The 18013-nt window shown below is 40.3% G+C and overlaps 1 protein-coding gene across 49 annotated transcripts in view; it reads left to right on the top strand.

The window, feature by feature from the left end:
- Positions 1–18013, top strand: part of SLC25A26 (solute carrier family 25 member 26) — a 147459-nt gene that overhangs the window by 100656 nt on the left and 28790 nt on the right. For 41 of the 49 annotated variants that reach the window (XR_015151347.1, XR_015151335.1, XR_015151333.1 and 38 more), the window contains one exon: positions 11981–12025. The exons of the other annotated variants lie outside the window; for them this stretch is intronic. Coding sequence is in view for 27 of the 41 variants with exons in the window: in XM_086366947.1 (XP_086223073.1) it covers positions 11981–12025 (45 nt within the window). In the remaining 14 variants the exon portion in view is untranslated. The remainder of the gene's footprint in view (positions 1–11980; positions 12026–18013) is intronic. 49 annotated transcript variants of the gene reach the window in all.

The following is an 18013-nucleotide window of genomic DNA, read 5'->3' as shown; positions in this document are numbered from 1 at the left end:
GGTTCTGAGCAACGAGGTCAAACCAGTCCATTCTAAAGGAAATCAGTCATGAATATTCATTGAAAGGACTGATGCTGAAGCTGAAGCGCCAATACTTTGGCCACCTGATGTGAAGAACTGACTCATTGGAAAAGACCCTGATGCTGGGAAAGGTTGAAGGCAGGAGGAAAAGGGATGAGAGGATGAGACGGTTGGATGGCATCACTGACTCAATGGACGTGAGTTTGAGCAAGCTCCAGGAGTTGGTGATGAACAGGGAAGCCTGGAGTGCTTCAGTCCATGGGGTTGCAAAGAGTCAGACACGACTGAGCAACTGAACTGAACTGAACTGTGAGAAGACATGGAGCAAAAGCTACAGCCTGGGGCAGCCACAGCCACCCTACAGCTGACATGTCATGTGAATAGGAAAAATAACGTCTAATGTGCCCTCTGAGATTTGAGGATTGTTTTGATACTGAAGCAAGGCTGACCAATAAAATCTGGTTTTATTTTTTGTTCCTTTTTTTTTTTATTAGATAAGAAGTTTTTTTCCCCATCTTTAAAGAAAAGTCTGTTTCAGACCCTAAAGTCTTATTTTTTCTCCTAATCTTTTAACTGACTGATAAGCAGAAGCTAGTGTTGTAATTAAACACTAAATACCTATGGTAAAGTATTCACAGATTATGTAATAGGACCCAACCTATGCAACCAAACTGGAAGGGAAGGTAACCAGTAAGTCGGGGCAGTGTCCTCTGGTAGTTCATTACACTCATTTATCTAATGGCTTAAACTCTACCCCGGATCATTCTGCTGGAAGCATAGCTTTTCAGTTGTACAAAGTAGATTATTTACAGTTCTCAACACCTGGGCTTTAATGCTGTTTTCTACTATCATAAATGGTATGATAAGAGATAAGTGGAGAAGCATGCATAGAATGGCTTTCAAAAGTTTTTGTTTCCTGGGATGTGTGTGTGTATGTGTGTACTTGCATATTTCGTCTTTTTGACTTAAATAACAAATAGAATGAATGGGATCTGTTTTTATTTTTTTCCCTTTTGTATTTAATTGATACTCACTTTTTTCTCATTATTCAGCTCTCAAAACATTGTTGTAACGAATACTTTTAAGTTAATTGTCGATGAATAAAAAGAGTATTCATTGGACTATGAAGCAGAATACCTGAGCTCTACCGTTATCCTGCCACCAGCCTTATTTCCTGCCTTGTCTTCTTCCATTCCTTTGCCTTTCTCGTACTCACTTAGGTAATAGATAGTTACTGAGCACCGTCAGGCCAGGCAGTGGGAGATGATGAGAGGTAAGTGGACACCTCTGCCTTCCTGCCCGTAGCAAGCTTACTGCCCTCTTTCCTTCTGCTCCTCCAGCCTCTCTTCCTTCTGACCATACTGTAGGCTGGTCAACGCCCTACTTATGCTGAGGCTCCAGGTTGTCACTTTATGATAATGGGGCTGCTTTTGAATTTGCTTTTACTACAATTGGATTATTTTGGCGAGGTTGAGGGAGTTGCTGAGAGAGGAAAGACGGAAGTGGGAGGGAGAGGTGGAGGGCGCGAGTGGTTAGGGCACAGCCTAACCACTCTACAGACCTGTCTTTATTTTTCATAATTCTTTTCAAGTTGTAGTTTTGCCTACCCAAAGGATGTACCTATGCAGTAGTGGTAAAGAAATCGCCTATCACTGCAGGAGACCAAGAAGCATGTGTTCGATCCCTGGGTTGGGAAGATCCCCTGGAGAAGAAAATGGCAAGCCACTCCGTTATTCTTGCCTGGGAAATGCCATGGACATAGGAGACTGGTGGGCTGTGGTCCATAGTGTGGCAAAGAGTTGGACACCGCTAAAGTGACTTAACCCATACATACATACAAATGTTTTGAATATTAGGTGAGGTGTTTATTGCTCATGGTTAGTCTTTTAAATTGTATTAATCTAATTTTTCTGAGAATTTGGAAAGCCATCAAATACAACATCGTTATTACCAAACACCAGATTGCTTCAGAAAGGAGCAAAACCCAGGTAAGTAAGTGTGTGCCTTAGTTACCAAGGACAGTTGGTGATATAGTAAGTTAAATAATATACTGTCTATTATAGAACTTCTTGAGGGATTGGTTACTCATTTTTAGTTGCTTTCTGAGTCAAGAGCAAGATGGGCTGCTGGATGAGAAGGAGGGAGTGGTAGGTGGGAGAGACAGCCAAACCCTTCTTGCTAAAGCCATTCTCAGCCACAGAAAAACATCTCAAGAACAACCTGATTATATTTTGTAAGGGATTAAAGTTGCATGCAAATGCTAACTGAGAACATCTGTTTGCTGACCCTGTGCCAGAGTTCTCACATCTTGACAGGAATTCTGATGTTGAAATTCTGAGTCTCAGGCACCTCCCCCAACTACTCTCTGGCCTTACATCAGCACTGCCTAACTTGTTGGGAGTGACTCCGTGAAGAACTGAAAATGAACTTCCTTTGCTTTTTATACTCAAAAAGAAAATTTAAGGTTTCATTACCGAGAGTTGTTCTAGTAGCTGAGTGATTACCTGAAGACTTATGGGGTTATCTGTATTTCATTAAAGAAGTCAGTGAAAATAAATGGAAAGGAATCAGTGTGTGTGTATACTTACTTATTGATTTTGGGTGTGTTGAGTCCTGTTGCTGCACTCGCCTTTCTCTAGCTGTGGTGAGCAGGGACGACTCTAGTTGCAATGCGCACGCTTCTCAGTGCAGTGGCTTCTCTTATTGCACAGCACGGGCTCTAGAGCGTGCAGGCTTCAGTAGCTGTCCGGTGGGCTTGGTGCTTGCGGCTCCTGGGCTCTAGGGCACAGGCTCAGCAGTCGCGGCACAAGGGCTTAGTTGCCCCTCGGTATACGGGATCTTCCTGGATCAGGGGTCGACCAGTGTCTCTTGCATTGGCAGGCAGATTCTTTACCACTGATCCACCAGGGAAGCCCCTGTGTGTATATATTTATATAAAGATGGATTTTATTTAACTTTCTTAAAAATAAATGGAAAACTTAAAAAAAATATTTCTAATTTTATTTCTTAAGAGTCCCAACTAACAAAAAAATTTTTTTTTTAATTGGTTACAACTAGTGTCTACTTGTGACTTTACATTTACATTCCATAAGTCAGACATATATTGGTAATTCTTTATACCATAATTTCGCTGCACAAGTAATTGTTTGTAGATCGCTGGAAGCAGGATTAAATCTTAATGCTAATGTTAAACATTTGTTTAGAGTCAGTTAATGCTGACTGCTGTGTTAGAATTATTCACTGGATACGTGAAAGCCAGTGTGATAATGTAATTTTCCTTTTGATTAATTTGTTAAATGATAGCTCATGGAAGATCTCTTTGTGCTCTGATTTTCCTGAATGTTAACACTAGGCATTTATAAGGGTGATTATGTTGATGAAGGGTTAATGTTGGACCTTAGCCTCCATGTTGTTATTAGATATGTTCGAGAAATTATGTATTTACAATCTGTTCGATATATCTAGAATCTCCTGTGTATCAGAAATGAATGATTAAACAAAATAGTATCTTCTAAGCAAAAGTAATTGGACATCAACTATCACAGGATAGTTAAATATTATAAAATACTGTGCATTGATCAGAAATGATAATCATGGAGATACCTCCATGGAGACATTGTTTAGGGAAGAATTTAAATTTTGGAACTATATGTGTACTATTTAATTGAGGGAAAAAAAAACCTTTGTTGAGATAAATGAGACGCTATATCCCACACTATTAATGTCACTTAACTTTGGTTTAACTGGCGATGGGAAGCCCTTTTCGACTTTTAGTTCTAGGCTGCTTTAATTCTAGTATATGGATTTTGATAATGAGAAGTTAATTGTGCTTTATGCTTCCATGCTGGTTCTGTGTTAAAGAATCCACCTGCCAATGAAGGAGACACGGGTTTGATCCCTGGGTCGGGAAGGTCCCCTGAAGAAGGAGATGGCAGCCCACTCCAGTATTCCTGCCTGGGAAATCCTACAGACAGAGAAACCTGGTGGGCTACAGTCCCACAGGATTGCAAGAGTCAGACGCGACTTAGCGACTAGAAAACAACAGGAGTTGCACTTCACTTCTACATTTTTTTTTCTACTTAATAAAAACTTAAGTCATACATAAGGTAAAGAAATAGTGTAATGAACTCAAAGTGCTCATCATCAGACTTTGACAGTTACCAGTAATCTGTCATTTTTACTCATCTCTTAACCCACTCTTCACTGCTATTGCATTTTTCATAGTGTATTTGTAGGTAGCATTTGTATACGTTGAAATGCACACATCATAGATACACAACTTTCGAGAGAAGATGTATTCGTAATCCACACCCTATTATGATATTGAATATTTCCATATCTCTAGAATGTTTTCTGGTATCCCATCCCAGTTACTCTTCCCATCAGGTTAGTTTATAGGGCTTTCTATAAATAGAGTCTTGCAGTATAAATCCTTTTTGTGGGTCTGGCTTCTTTTCCTCGGCATAGTGTAGGTGAGAATCATCAGTGTTACAGCATGTATCAGTAGTTCTTTCCACTTTATTCCTAGTATTTCATTGTATGAATATACCACAACTTATATATCTTTTTTTCTGTTGATGGTCGTTACCTATGTGATTAAGGCTACTTTGACATACATGTACCGATCTTACCACAGACATACATTGTTACTGCTCTTGAATAAATACGTAGGAGTGGAATTTCTGGATCAAATAAAAGCTCAGCAAACTCCTTTTGAAAGGGACTGTCCCATTTTAAGTTCCCACTGGCAAAATATGAGAGTTGTGGTTGCTCAACTGAGGTGGCGCAGTGGTAGAGAAGCTGCCTGTCAGTGTAGGAGATGCAGGAGACATGGGTTCCATCCCTGGGTTGGGAAGATCCCCTGGAGAAGGAAATGGCAACCCACTCCAGTATTCTTGCCTGGGAGATCCCATGGATAGAGGAGCCTGGTGGGCTACAGTCCATGAGGTCACAGAGAGTCAGACACGACTGAGCTACTGAGCTCAGCCTACTGTTTTCTTTCCTGAGTCCCATAACTTTTAAACTAGTTTTTGTCTAAGTTTGCATAGTCTAGCTATTTCATATAAATGGAGTCATATAATATTTGTTCGTTGTGTCTGACTTACTTCACTCCATGTAATGTTTTCAGGGTTCATCTATATTGTAGCATGTGTGTATCAGAATTTCATTCCTTTTTATGATGGAATAATATTCCATTATATGGGTAGATCACATTTTATTTATTGATGAATTTGTTGATGAACATTGTCAATATTGTCAATATTGTTGCAGTGAAGATTATTGTACTCGTATCTGTTTAAGTCCCTGGTTTTGGCTATACCTAAGAGTGGAATTTCCAAGTTGTGCATTTAACATTAGTGGGGGCAAACACTGGATTGTTTTCTCAATATGCTTTGATTAACGCTTCCTTGATGACTAATGATGTTGACTATCTTCCCTGTGCTTATATTGGTGAATTGTATAACTTTCTTTGTGAAGTGCTTGTTCAAGTCTTTTGTGCATTTAAAAAAAATTGGTTTTTTTTTCTTTGTTGTTTATGTTTTCTTTGTGTTGTAAAAGAAAGTTTTTTATTCTGAATAGATGTTCTTGGTATGTGTTTTGTGAGTATTTTCTTTCATTCTGTGACTTGCCTTTTTAGTAACAGTATTATTTAAAAACTTTGAAAACTGTTAACATTATAATAAAATACACATACACGTCATTTTAACCATTTTGAAGTGTACGGTTCAGTTGTATTGTTTTCACATAATTTTGCAGTTGTCTTCAAAAACACTTCATTTTGCAAACCTGAGACTTTAACTTCTTTAATAATCATTAAACAACAACTCGCCTTTCCCATCTTGTCCCAGTCACCCCCTGCGCCACCCCTGGCAGCCACCAGTCTACTGTGTTTGTCTGTGAATTTGACTATGTGAGATACCTCATGTAAGTGGGGTCCTTCAGTATCTGTCTCCTTCTGACCGGCTTCTTTTACTTACCGTCATGTCTTCCCATTTCATCTATTCTGTCGAATGTCAGAATTACCTTCTTTTTAAGGCTGGATAGTGTTTTGTTGTTACGTATATACCATATTTTGGGTGTCCTTTTGTCCGTAAGTGGGCACGTGGGTTGCTTCCAGCTTTTTGCTATTTTGAATAATGCTACTGTGAATATAAATGTACACATCTCTTCCTAAGACTTTGCTTTCACTTCTTTAGTGAATATCCCCAGAAGTAGGCTTGCTGAATCACTTGGAACCTCCATGCTGTTACGCAAGCGGTGGCACCATTTTGCATTCCCACCAGTACAGCCTGGGGATTCCAGTTTCCCCACATCCTTGCCCACACTTGTTTCCTTCCTTCCCTCTTTCCCTTTCTTGTGTTCCCTCTTTCTTTCAGAGTAGTTTCATAATGAATGATATCATTTTGCTTTTGATTTTCTTTTCTATTTTCTTTTACTATTAATGACTAGTAATGTTGAATATCTTTTCATATGCTTCTTGGCTGTTTGTATATCTTTTTGGAGAAACGTCTAGTCAGATCCTTGGCACATTTGAAAAATAGGATGTTTTGGTTCCTGTTGAGTTGTAGAAGTTGTTTATGTATTCTGAATATTAACCTGTTATTAGATTGATGATTTGAAAATATTTCCTCCCATTCCATAGGTTGCCTTTTCAGGCTGTTGATTTTGTTCTTTGATGCAAAGTTTGAAATTTTAGTGTAGTTGTTTGTCTAGTTTTGTCTGGTTTGTCTAGTTTTACTTTTGTTACCTGTGGATTGGTGTAATATTCAAGAAATAATTGCCAAAGCTAATATCATGAAGATTTTTCCCTCTTCTAGGAGTTTTATGGTTTTAGGTCCTACCGTTAGATCTTTTATTCTTTTTTTTTTCCTTTGATTCATTTTGAGTTACTTTTTGTATGTGGTGTAATGTAAGGCTCAAACTTGATTCCTTTGTATGTGTATATCCATTTTCCTGACATTGTGTGTGTGTGTGTGTGCATGTGCGCTCAGTTGTGTCCGACTCTTTGCAACCCCTTTGCGACTCCATGGACTGTAGCCCACCAGGCTCCTCTGTCCATGGGGTTTCCCAGGCAAGAATAGTTGAATGACTTGCCATTTTCTACTTCAGGGGACCTTCCTGGCCTAGGGATTAAACCTGTGTCTCTTGTATCTCCTTCATTGCAGGCAGACTGTTTACCACTGAGCCACTAGGGAAGTCTTTGAGGAAGTTGTTCTTTCCCCATTGACTGGTGTTGGCACTATTGTTAGGGACCATTTGAATACAGGCAAGGGGTTAATTCCGGCTCTTCATCCTGTTCCATTGTCTGTATGTGTTGTTGCCACTACCGCACTCTTTTGCTTACTGTATATCTGTACAAGTTTTAATACTCTTAGTGCTCTTGCCTCTGAGATTAACTTTTACTTGAGAATCAAACTGCTCACCGTCATCTCCTTCCCTAATTTAGATTTTGTTACTCTTGTGTCTACTTAGTGCTGTTTGGAAAGATATTTCCAGAATTTTAGTATGGTTTATAGACCTGAGGGGTGAGTCAATTTTTTTCTACTTCTAGGTTAATTTCCTTTATTAGGTATACATTCTGTTCTCTATATATAGTTGTGTGTAAGTGAATTATAGTTGCTAAATTTAAAAAATCAATATGTATTATTAGAATTCTTTGCTGGTATGTCAAATGCTAGCAGACTGGATTTGAATGAGTCTCTCTCTCTTTTGTTATAAAAGAATAGTAGTCACTTTGGGGAAAAATACTTTCTGATCTTCAGATTCATTTGTCCTTAGTTACCACTGGGCTTGAATATTTAACAGGAGAACTGGCCTTATTATCTTTGCAACACTAGAATGGAAAACCTGAAATCAAACACAGAAATTTGGACACTCTCTTGCAACAGAAAGGAGACTCCCCTTTGGGTCACTTGTAGGATCCATTGTGTTCTTTGCAGCTTACAATCAAGTCTTTTTTTTTTTTTTTTTTAACATGTTGCTATTCTATTAATAATTTGGAAGATTATTGAGACACAGAATTCTAGAGCAAATGAGACTTTAGAAATCATATCTTCATATTCCTTCAGTTATATTGTAAATCATATTGTTTGATTAAGGACTATAGTGTTATAGGTATTTAAGATCACAGGATTGTCAGCACTGATTGGCTTTGAGGATAATTCTAGTAGAAACGCTTGGTAATAGGTAAAATATGCCCATAATGTAATTTTTGTACCTTCATTTCATTAGTAATGCCCAACACTTCCTTCCCCTGTTTACCATTCAGCTTTCACTTTCTCTGCTTCACATGGAATCCTTACATGCACTCTTGTGTAGAATTATTGCTGTGTTTATTACCAGTGGAATCCATGGTGAATTCTAGCAGATTCCCCCCCTCTACATCTGCATCTTTGATGGTAGTTGGGTTTACTGCTGCTCACTTATTAGTGCCCTGGGTCTTAACAGCCTTATTCAAACAAAACATCTTAAATGGAGGCATTAAAAAGGTCACAACAGTGAGCCATTTTTGTAACTTTTGGTGCAATAAAATGGGTATGTTGTGTTTTGGAATACAAGACCTCTGAGTGCAGCTATTCATTTTCTTCATCTATAAAACATTTTAGAATAACAGCTTACATCTGTTTAGGGTTTAAAATTCCACGTTTTGAAGAGACATCATTGTTTTGAAACTGCAAACCAGACCTGGGGAGGGAACTCGCTTTCTGACTGGCCCATGTTCTGTAGTAGTTGGGAGTGTTTGTTTTAGCTGTGGAGCCATGTTTGCTGGCAGTACTACTGTAACATGTGTGGAACACATTTTCATTATTTCTTCATATTGTAAATGACAAGACACATTCAGTATGAATTTGACTTGAAGAATGTTTGAAACATTTTCACACATCAGGAGTTTATCTTATGAGGGATATTTCGTTATCAGAAGTCAAAAACACATTTAATTATTCAAGCATTTACAGTGCATTTAATTACCTGAGATTGTCAGTTAATCTTGTTTTAAAGTTGGGATTTACTGTCGGCTGACTTTTTGAAATAAATACTTTGTGGAATAGTTTTGGCCATTTCAAATGTGTGATTTCAAAATTCTTTAAATTGAAGTAACAAATTAATGAATAACTCTTACTAGAGAAAAATGGGCAAAATGTCCATCTGTAGTATTCAAAATCTGGTATTATTATTTATTTTTTATCATTCTTTATTTTTATTTGTTTATTGTTTTTTACTTTACAATATTGTATTGGTTTTGCCATACAAAGTGCCAGTAACATACAATGTAGTTTTATGGGTTAATTTTAATCAGGAAGTGAGGAAAGCTAGCAGTCTGCTACTGCTGCTAAGTTGCTTCAGTCGTGTCCGACTCTGTGCGACCCCATAGACGGCAGCCCACCAGGCTCCCCCGTCCCTGGGATTCTCTAGGCAAGAATACTGGAGTGTGTTGCCATTTCCTTCTCCAATGCATGAAAGTGAAAAGTGAAAGTGAAGTCGCTCAGTCGTGTCCGACTCTTAGCAACCCCATGGACTGCAGCCTACCAGGCTCCTCTGTCCATGGGATTTTCCAGGCAAGAGTACTGGAGTGGGGTGCCATCACCTTCTCCTAAGCTAGCATGGACCATTGCAATAAGTTATAAGGTTTTTTTCATCTTATAACTGTGACATATGTACATTCTTGTTAAAGTATAATGTATTTACATTTGGGAAGAAACACAAAGAAGAAAATTAAAATCATCTATAATCCCACTTTTCATACTGTTCATGGAGTTCTCAAGGCAAGAATACTGAAGTGGTTTGTCATTCATGAGAAGGGGGCGATAGAGAATGAGATGGTTGGATGGTATCACGGACTCAATGGACATGAGTGTGAGCAAGCTGTCAGATAGTCATGGACAGAGAAGCCTGGTGTGCTGCAGTTCACGGGGGTCACAGAATCAGACAAGACTTAGCAACTGAACCAAAACAATAATCCCACTAACTGTTAGTCCTCTTTGGCATTTTGTTACATACTATAAATTTTAAAAAATGGTGGTCCAGTGGTTTGGACTCAACACTTCCACTGCAGGGGGCCCAGGTTTGATTCCTGGTTGGGGAATTGAGATCCTGCAAGTGTGCAGTACAGCCGAAAAAAGAAAAAGAAAACTACAGTCAGTTTCTTTGCGTTTTGATAATTTAATTGAAAATACAGCATTCTAGAGCCAGAATGGACAGTGTCAGATGCTTTCATGGTTTGGTAACAAAAACTCAACTAAATTTATCTCCTATTATGGTACTTTGATGTACGGGATGGGGTGCTGCTTAATGATGAAGATGACAGACTTCTCTGAGACTCTTAGTTTGTCAACTTAGTTTAGTGACATAGGCTTTTTTATTTTTATTGTTTTCCTCACTGCCATTTCCTGCCTGAACGGAAGGCCGAATTTCTTTCTGTGGACACTGTCAACTCCAGGGCCATTATTTCTTCAAGCAGAGAAAGAAGCTGATGCTAGACTCTTAATTTCTCATTAAATATAAATATTTTAGAAATAAGTTAGCACTCTTAATTCATAAGATAAATACTCATTAATCCCTTCAACACTGTGGTCTATGCACACACACACACACACCCACCCACCCACCCATCCCTGTGCTTATTGTTACTGGTCAGAGTCCACATTTACTCTTCACTGGCAACTGACCTGGATACAGAGCAGCAGTACTGGGGCCATAGTCTGCTTGAGCAGAATCATCTCTTTCTCAGGACCAGTACACAGTGCGTGGAGATTACCTAGGCTACTGGGGAGGTCCCCTGGAGTTCAGGTATTTTTATTTTAGGAATTATGAAGGTGGGGTCCTTATTCTAGAATTTTAGAAGATTTAGTTAAAAGCGCATGGATTATACTGGGGGTGAATTTATATGCAGATAAATCCAGTTTGGGTGTCTTTTAGGTAGACTGGTAGTCAGATGGTCTGGGCTTCTTCTTAACTCTTCGTCTTCAGGCATGTTAAACAGCATCTCTGAAGCTCCATCCCTCATCTGTAAAATGGGGATGGTAATGATACCTATCTCACAGGATTGTTGTGAGGAGTGAAGTAAGAACTATGAAGTGCTGATGGACACAGTTCCTGGCATGTGAAACGTGCTTGGGAACAATTCTAGCTTAGCAATACACATGTGATTGTAACTCTTTAAGTGCCATGCTTGTCTTCATGCTAGAGATGACTCTTGCCCCTGACGAAGCTTGAGACTAAATCAGGCTCTCAGGCCGCCTCTGTCTGCTCCTGTCTGCGCAGAGCCTCACTCATCCAGCACGGAGAAGCGTTGCTTCCTTCCCACGCCTGGGCTCTGGCCCCGGATCCCTCTTCTCAGCTTCCCCCTACAAGTGGCTCTGCCTGCCTCCTCTTCCCTCTCTGCTGCGCTGGCCCTCCATCCACCTGTCTCAGCTCTGCTTTCCTTCCTTCTGCCCCCTCCGTCCCTTCTCTCTCCCTCCTCCTCTTTTCCTCTCTCACCTTTCTTCTTTCCTGCTCTCCCCTCCTTTCCTCCACCCCTCCTCTGTCCTGCCTCACCCCCATTCTCTTTCCCCCTTGCAGTTTCTCTCCAACCCTGACACCTGGCCTGCTGAGGAGTAGACAGCTAGAACTCTAAAGCAGAAAAATGTAACATCTTTAAAGCTTTATTACCTGTGATGGAAAATATTTATTTTCTCATTTATTTTTCGGTTGCCAGTCTCTTCATATTGCATTCCTATTTCAGTTTTAAGAGGGCATAACAGCATAATTTTATATCCCTTGTGCTTAAAAAGTCAGTAGATTATACAAGCAGTTACTGTTTAATTCTATACTTAAAAATTTGTTTAATGGTATTTTTTTATGTATATAAATTTAAAATGAAATAATGTTTCTGAATAATAATTATAAGTTCATATAGTCATGCTAAGCAAATTGATCTTTCTGGCCTAATTTATTCGGGTTTCCCTTTTTTTCTCTTCAGATTCCTTTCTCATTGGTCCAGTTTCCCTTGTGGGAGTCCTTAAAAGTAAGTTCCCTGATCTTCATATATAATTGCTGTCTAATTATAATAAATACCCACTAGTTTCAGCGTGGAATACTGGAATATAATATTGATTATTGATTTAAAACTCAAAATTATTGAGTTGGAAGCATTTTGTGAGCGGGATTTACATGCCAGTAAACTTGTTTTAAGCTTGTTTAGGTATCTGTGGTGTATGGGAAAGAAGCATATGGTAGGCATAACTGAAATCCTGAGATGTTTAGGAAAACTTGACTCTGCTGTGTGTTGTAGCTCCTTTTCTCCCCAGTTGAAGTTTATTTCAGTTCGCTGTGTGTGTAGAGGTTAAGGAGTGACAGTGAGGGTAAATGGAAAAGGAAGGAAAGCCCGGCTCTGGATATTTATAGGCCTCGGAGGCCACGACCTCCCCCCCACATCTAGCGGTGGGCTGGAGGGGGCGCAGCAGGGGCCCTGGCTTCTTCAGGGCCCTTCCGTCTTCCCTGCTCACCAGGCTGAGGAACCCCTCACTGGGGAGGAGCAGATGCAGGGAGTCATCCGTGAGGAATGTCACGCAAGGTTTAAAAAAACCAACTAAATGAATGTGTGAAAGCCATTATTCAAAACATGAAGAGATGTTGTATTTGTTTTTCATCTGCTGCTGCAGTGCTTTTGAAACTTGTGGGCCATGCTGTGACTTGTGTGGTTGTTTGCCAGCATTTTAAAGATAACAATAAAAAAGAAAACAACATCTTATGAGGTGGGTTAATAAATCTTATTTTGTCAAACTTCAGGGTTGTGTGCACATATATGCACACATCTGTGGCCTGGGTTGCAATGTGAAATGTATTTCTTACTGTGGATAATGATCAAAAAAGTTTGAAAGCTCTTGTGCAAATGAAAATGGTTTATAAATGATCAAACTGTAAAATGGCAAAGTACCTAGCTAGGTAGGCATTTGGTAAAACAAAAAATAAAGGAATAAGTCTCATTATTGTATAGCATTAATAATCATGGCATGCTCAAAGAAAATGTGTTTGGAAGCGAAACAGTTATTTGGACTCTGAAAAATAGTCTGTTAAGGTTATACACTAAGGATAATAAAATGAGACAAAACCTTACTCATAAAAAATAAGCTTTTCAGTATTTAGTATTGAGAAATACTTCTTAGAAGTGATCTGATTTTTAAGGATAATGCAGTTCGTTTAACGCTGGTTTTGGGGTCTTTCATGGTTGTTTAGTTTGTTTTTGCTTTTACTGTTTTCTGTGTGGCACACGGGGAAAATGAATTTCTCTGGCAGTGTTTCCAGGCGTGATGTAACAGCCATCCAATGAGAAGGTCACATTCCATAAGCATAACAGCTCTCTTTTTTTGTGTGTGACAAAAGAACAACGAAGCAACAGCTGTCCCGAAAACAAGACTCACTTTATTAGTGTCTCAGTAACCAGCATTCACGTGGCTTCTGCACACTCGCTGACGTCCCCAGGCCCGGTTTCTGCATAGGAATGTTTGAGGCCCAAAGAGGGAAAAAGCATGGGGCTCATTTCTTTTCAGTACTCAGGGCATTTGTAGTATGGTAACTAGTTAAGAAATGTCTAGAATTTTTCAGAGTAATAATAGATGCCAATGTTGGGCTTTAATACTTTTCTTTGAGCCAGTGTTCAGATGCTAAGGTTCTTTTTTTCAAGTCAGATGTATTAAGGTATAATCTTCATATGGGAAACCTCTGTAAGTGTACATTTTTATAGGTTTTTGGCAAATACTGAGTACCACCCTAAACATGATATAGAATATCTGTAGGTTTCTCTTTTCTAGAATCTCATATAAATAGAATCACACACTGTGTAGTATTTTGTGCTTAGCTTCTTTCATTTAACGTGATGCTTTTGAGATTCCTTTCTGTTTCATCCTGACTTGTGGTTCGCTCCTCCTCGACACTGAGTGTGCCCTGTGTGCATACACTGTAATTCGCTTAGCCAGTTACTAGTTGATCCACCTGAGTTGTTCTCAGCTTTTGATGATCATGGATGAAGCTGCTGTATATATTTGCCTAAAGATATTTTTGTATGGACATATGTTTTTGTTTCTCTTGGTTAAGTACTGAGAAGTGTGGTTGCTGGATCTTATGGAGAATATAAGTTTAAGTTATTAAGAAGCTGTCACAGTGTTTTCCAAAGTAGCTGTCCCATTTTTCTAATAATGGATGAGAGTTCCTGTAGCTTTCCATCCATGTCCTTGCTTATTATTCAAGTTTAGCCTTTCTGATAGTTGTGTACTGGTATCTTTATGGCAGGTTTTTTGTTTGTGTTTGTTTTTGATTTTTGCCACACCGCTCTGCGTGCAGGATCTTAATTTCCGGACTAGGGATAGAATCCGTGCCTCTGTAGTGGAAGTGCAGAGCCCTGCCCTCGGGACTGATGGGGAATTCCTCGTTGTAGTTTTTGTTTGGGTTGGGTGGGTCTTCGTTGCGGCACGCAGACTTTTCTCTGGTTGTGGTGAGCGGGGCCGCTCCTCGTTGCGATGCAAGGGCTTCTCACCATGGTGGCTTCTCTTGTGGAAGCGCAGGCTCTGGGTGCACCAACTTGAGTAGTTGTGGTACACGGCTTAGCTGCTCCCTGGCATGTGTGATCTTCTCAGATCAGGGATTGAACCCGTGTTCCCCGTGTTGGTGGACGGATTCTTATCTACTGTACCACCAGGGCAGTTCACTCGTTGCAGTTTTGATTTGCATTTTTCTCAGGGCTAGATAATGTTGAGATCTTCTCATATAAATTTTTTTTTAACATACATATAATGTGAAATCACAGTGCTTTGTAAAAGGTAATTTTGGGCATTCTTTTATTTTTGTATTTATGATTTTCATCAAGTAAAACTTGCTCCTGCAGCCATGGAGACACTGTATTATATGCAGGAGTTTCTTTCTGTTATGTTTAGGGAGAAATACGGCTCAGGAAGATTTTTCTCAGCAAGGACTTTGGCACATTGTGTGCACATTATGCTGTAAAGTAGTGGGAATCTGGAGATAGAGTCTAGCCACCACCACCTTAAACTTATTCTGCCTAAAATTGATGGAATCACCTTCTAAAATCACTTCCTTTTATTTCCTTGATTTCTGTTAATCATACTGCTATTCTCCTGACCCCTTAGTCTCAAATCCCAGATTAAATCTGATTCTCGGTTTCTATATCACTCACCAAGTTGTGTTCACTAAGATTTTTTGGAACCTGTGGTATCCTTTGTTTTTATCAGATTCTTACTAATTTGTGCCTAAACTAAGTTAACAGTCTGATCTATTCTACACACTGCATTTGTGTGATCGTCCTTAAACATCTTTTTGAAGTTCCCAGGAATGTGTAACTTAAAACATGAAGTTATTGGATATCCACATTGTGTTCTTAATTGGTTTTTACAGCTCCCTTCCCCAATAGTTTTTTTTTTTTTTTGGCTCTTCCTCCCTTCCTTCCTTTCCTTCTAACCAGAATAGGCTCCTTACTGCCCCTTTTCTTTGGCTGCTCTCTGAAATGCCTTTTCACAGATCAAATGCAAATGCATCTTTAAAGCCAGCTCAGTTTTTTTTCTCCTGCCTGAAGTCTTCCAACCCAGATCCTGAAGCTTTATCCGTATGTCTAACATCTGTCTGTATTGCTGACTGGCGTTTAATTGTGTGCTGTGTTGTGTATAAAACGTCTTAGAGGTGAGCCGTGGCGCCTTCTCATAAGGCCCAGTCCCTTCCACAGATGGAAAAGTGACTGATGCCATTAGGGTCCATGTGTGGCCTGCCTCCTGTGAGCTCGACACTGTGCCCTTTCACAGTGGTTCAAGATGACTGAGGTGTGACTGATGCCCGTGAGGAGCTGTAGTCTGTCCGAGAAGTGCACACTCACAGACAACTCCATGGTCAGGTGTCTATGATCGACACCCACCAAAGGCGGTGTGGGGGTCAGCCCTTCTGACTCCCCGAATCATATCACTACACTACCTCGTTTCTGAGATTTTCTTTCTTTTTTTATAGTACACATACTTACAAAAAAGATTTAGATGAAAGAGTAGACAACATAAAGATGGATTTCCCTGGTGGTCCAGTGGTTAAGACCTCCCCTTCCAATGCAAGGGATGCAGGTTTGATCCCTGGTCGGCGAGCTAAGATCCCACGTGCCTTGCAGCCAAAAAAACAGAACATAAAACAGAAGCAGTGCTATAAGAAATTTAATAAAGACTTAAAAAAAGAAAAAAAACAACCATAAAGAGAAGGGGAGGTAAAGAGGCTCAATCATTGTATATAGAATACCCGCACAAATAATTTTCCTTTAAGGTTTATGTTGACTTTGGAACTTTCTGGCAACCTAACAGGAAGAGAAGTTAGTTAGATGACCTGGTTCTATTACCCAGCAAATGACCAAAGCATGCTACTTTACTTTGTTTCTTGGCTTTGGGTACCATATCGGTGTGGATAACTTGCACGTTGAGAGCTCTGTCATGGACCTCCCACTCTGAGTTACAGCCTCACGTGACCAGTGTCCTCAGTCACATCCTTGTCAAGGTGTCTCAGGGGAAGCGGTTCAGAGCACAACTCTTGGTTTGTATTCCCCTTTTCCCCAGCCTGTTCCTTCCCAGATGTCCCCTACTCAGTAAAATAGCACAGATGTCTGTTCCTTGCCAAAGCAGAAACTTGAGAATGACTCCATGGGTCTCTCTTTCCGTCATCATCCAGCCCAGCACCAACCCCGCTGTTGGGACTTAAGCCTCTGACTCACCTCCTGTCTGAACTGCTGCGTTGGCCTCTCTGAGGGTCTCCCTGATGGTGTTCTTGCTTTTCTAAAATATCCTCTCTTCACGACAGCCAGAATGATCTTTTACAGAAATAGATCTTACCACTCTGTGCTAAAAGCCTCCAGTGACAACTCTTTGAAAGAAGAGTAAAATGCAGAGTTTCAGCTGTGGTTGACAGGGTCACACGTCATCTGGGCCCCCCGCCTCACTGACCTTCCCACAGCACCTGCCCGCTGTGCGCCCCACCCGCAGCCCCTCTGGCATCCCTCTGTTCTGTCTGGCTTGCCAGGCTGCTCCTCACCAGAGGGCCTTTAAGTGTGTTGTGCCTCTGCCAGAAGTGTTCGTTGCTCATTCTCCTCTTTGTTATGGGTGCCTACTGTGTGCCTGGGGCCGTAGTGATCCGGAGGGTTGACAGAAATCCCTTCCCTCCTCATTCTGGCTCTTTCGCTGGGCTTTCTTGGTGTCCAAATCCTTCTCGTTTCCTAGGTCTTAGATCATGTCACCACAGAGAGGCTTTCCTTCCCTGTCCACCCGTCTTTAAAGTAGGACTTTACCATCTTCCCTGCTCAGTAAACACAGCATCTGTTTATTTCCTTCCTGGCATTTTAATAATTTGTTTATAAGTTATGTTAAACAATAAGTTTATAAGTTTTAATAGTTATGCACGTATTGTCACTTGAATTCTTGTAAGAAGCATGTTGTGTGTTGAATAGATGTTATATGCCGGGGTGGACATTGTGCTAAGCAGTATACTATATATTCCTTAGCCTCTTACTCACATGACATACAGCTCAGGGGGACAGGGCTTGTCATCATCCCCACTAACACAGAGAAACCAGGTCTCAGAGATTGTGTTTCATCTCCCACATCAGTCCTTGGTTTTCTGCCCAGCACCCTTTCACCATGATAGCATTGTTTCTATTACTACAATTACTGGTAGTCATTAATAGTCACAGTAATTAGCATTTCTCATAGTTACAGTGTGCTCGGCACTGTGATAGCCGCTTTCCATGGATTGTTGCTCGGTGGCGCAGTTGTGTCTGACTCTTTGCGACCCCATGGACCGCAGCACGCCAGGCTTTCCTGTCCTTCACCATCTCCCAGAGTTTGCTCAAACTCACGTCCATTGAATCGGTGATGCCATCCAAACATCTCATCCTCTGTCAACCCCTTTTCCTCCTGCCTTCAATCTTTCCCAGCATCAGGGTCTTTTCTACTGAGTCAGCTCTTTGCATCAGGTGGCCAGA

Source organism: Bos grunniens, chromosome 22 (genome assembly GCF_055505025.1).
Source record: "Bos grunniens cultivar Pamir isolate PY7600 chromosome 22, Bosgru_T2T1.0, whole genome shotgun sequence".
Lineage (NCBI taxonomy): Eukaryota > Metazoa > Chordata > Mammalia > Artiodactyla > Bovidae > Bos > Bos grunniens.
Note: the sequence above shows the minus strand (reverse complement) of the source record. Positions and strands in the feature narration are given on the sequence as shown.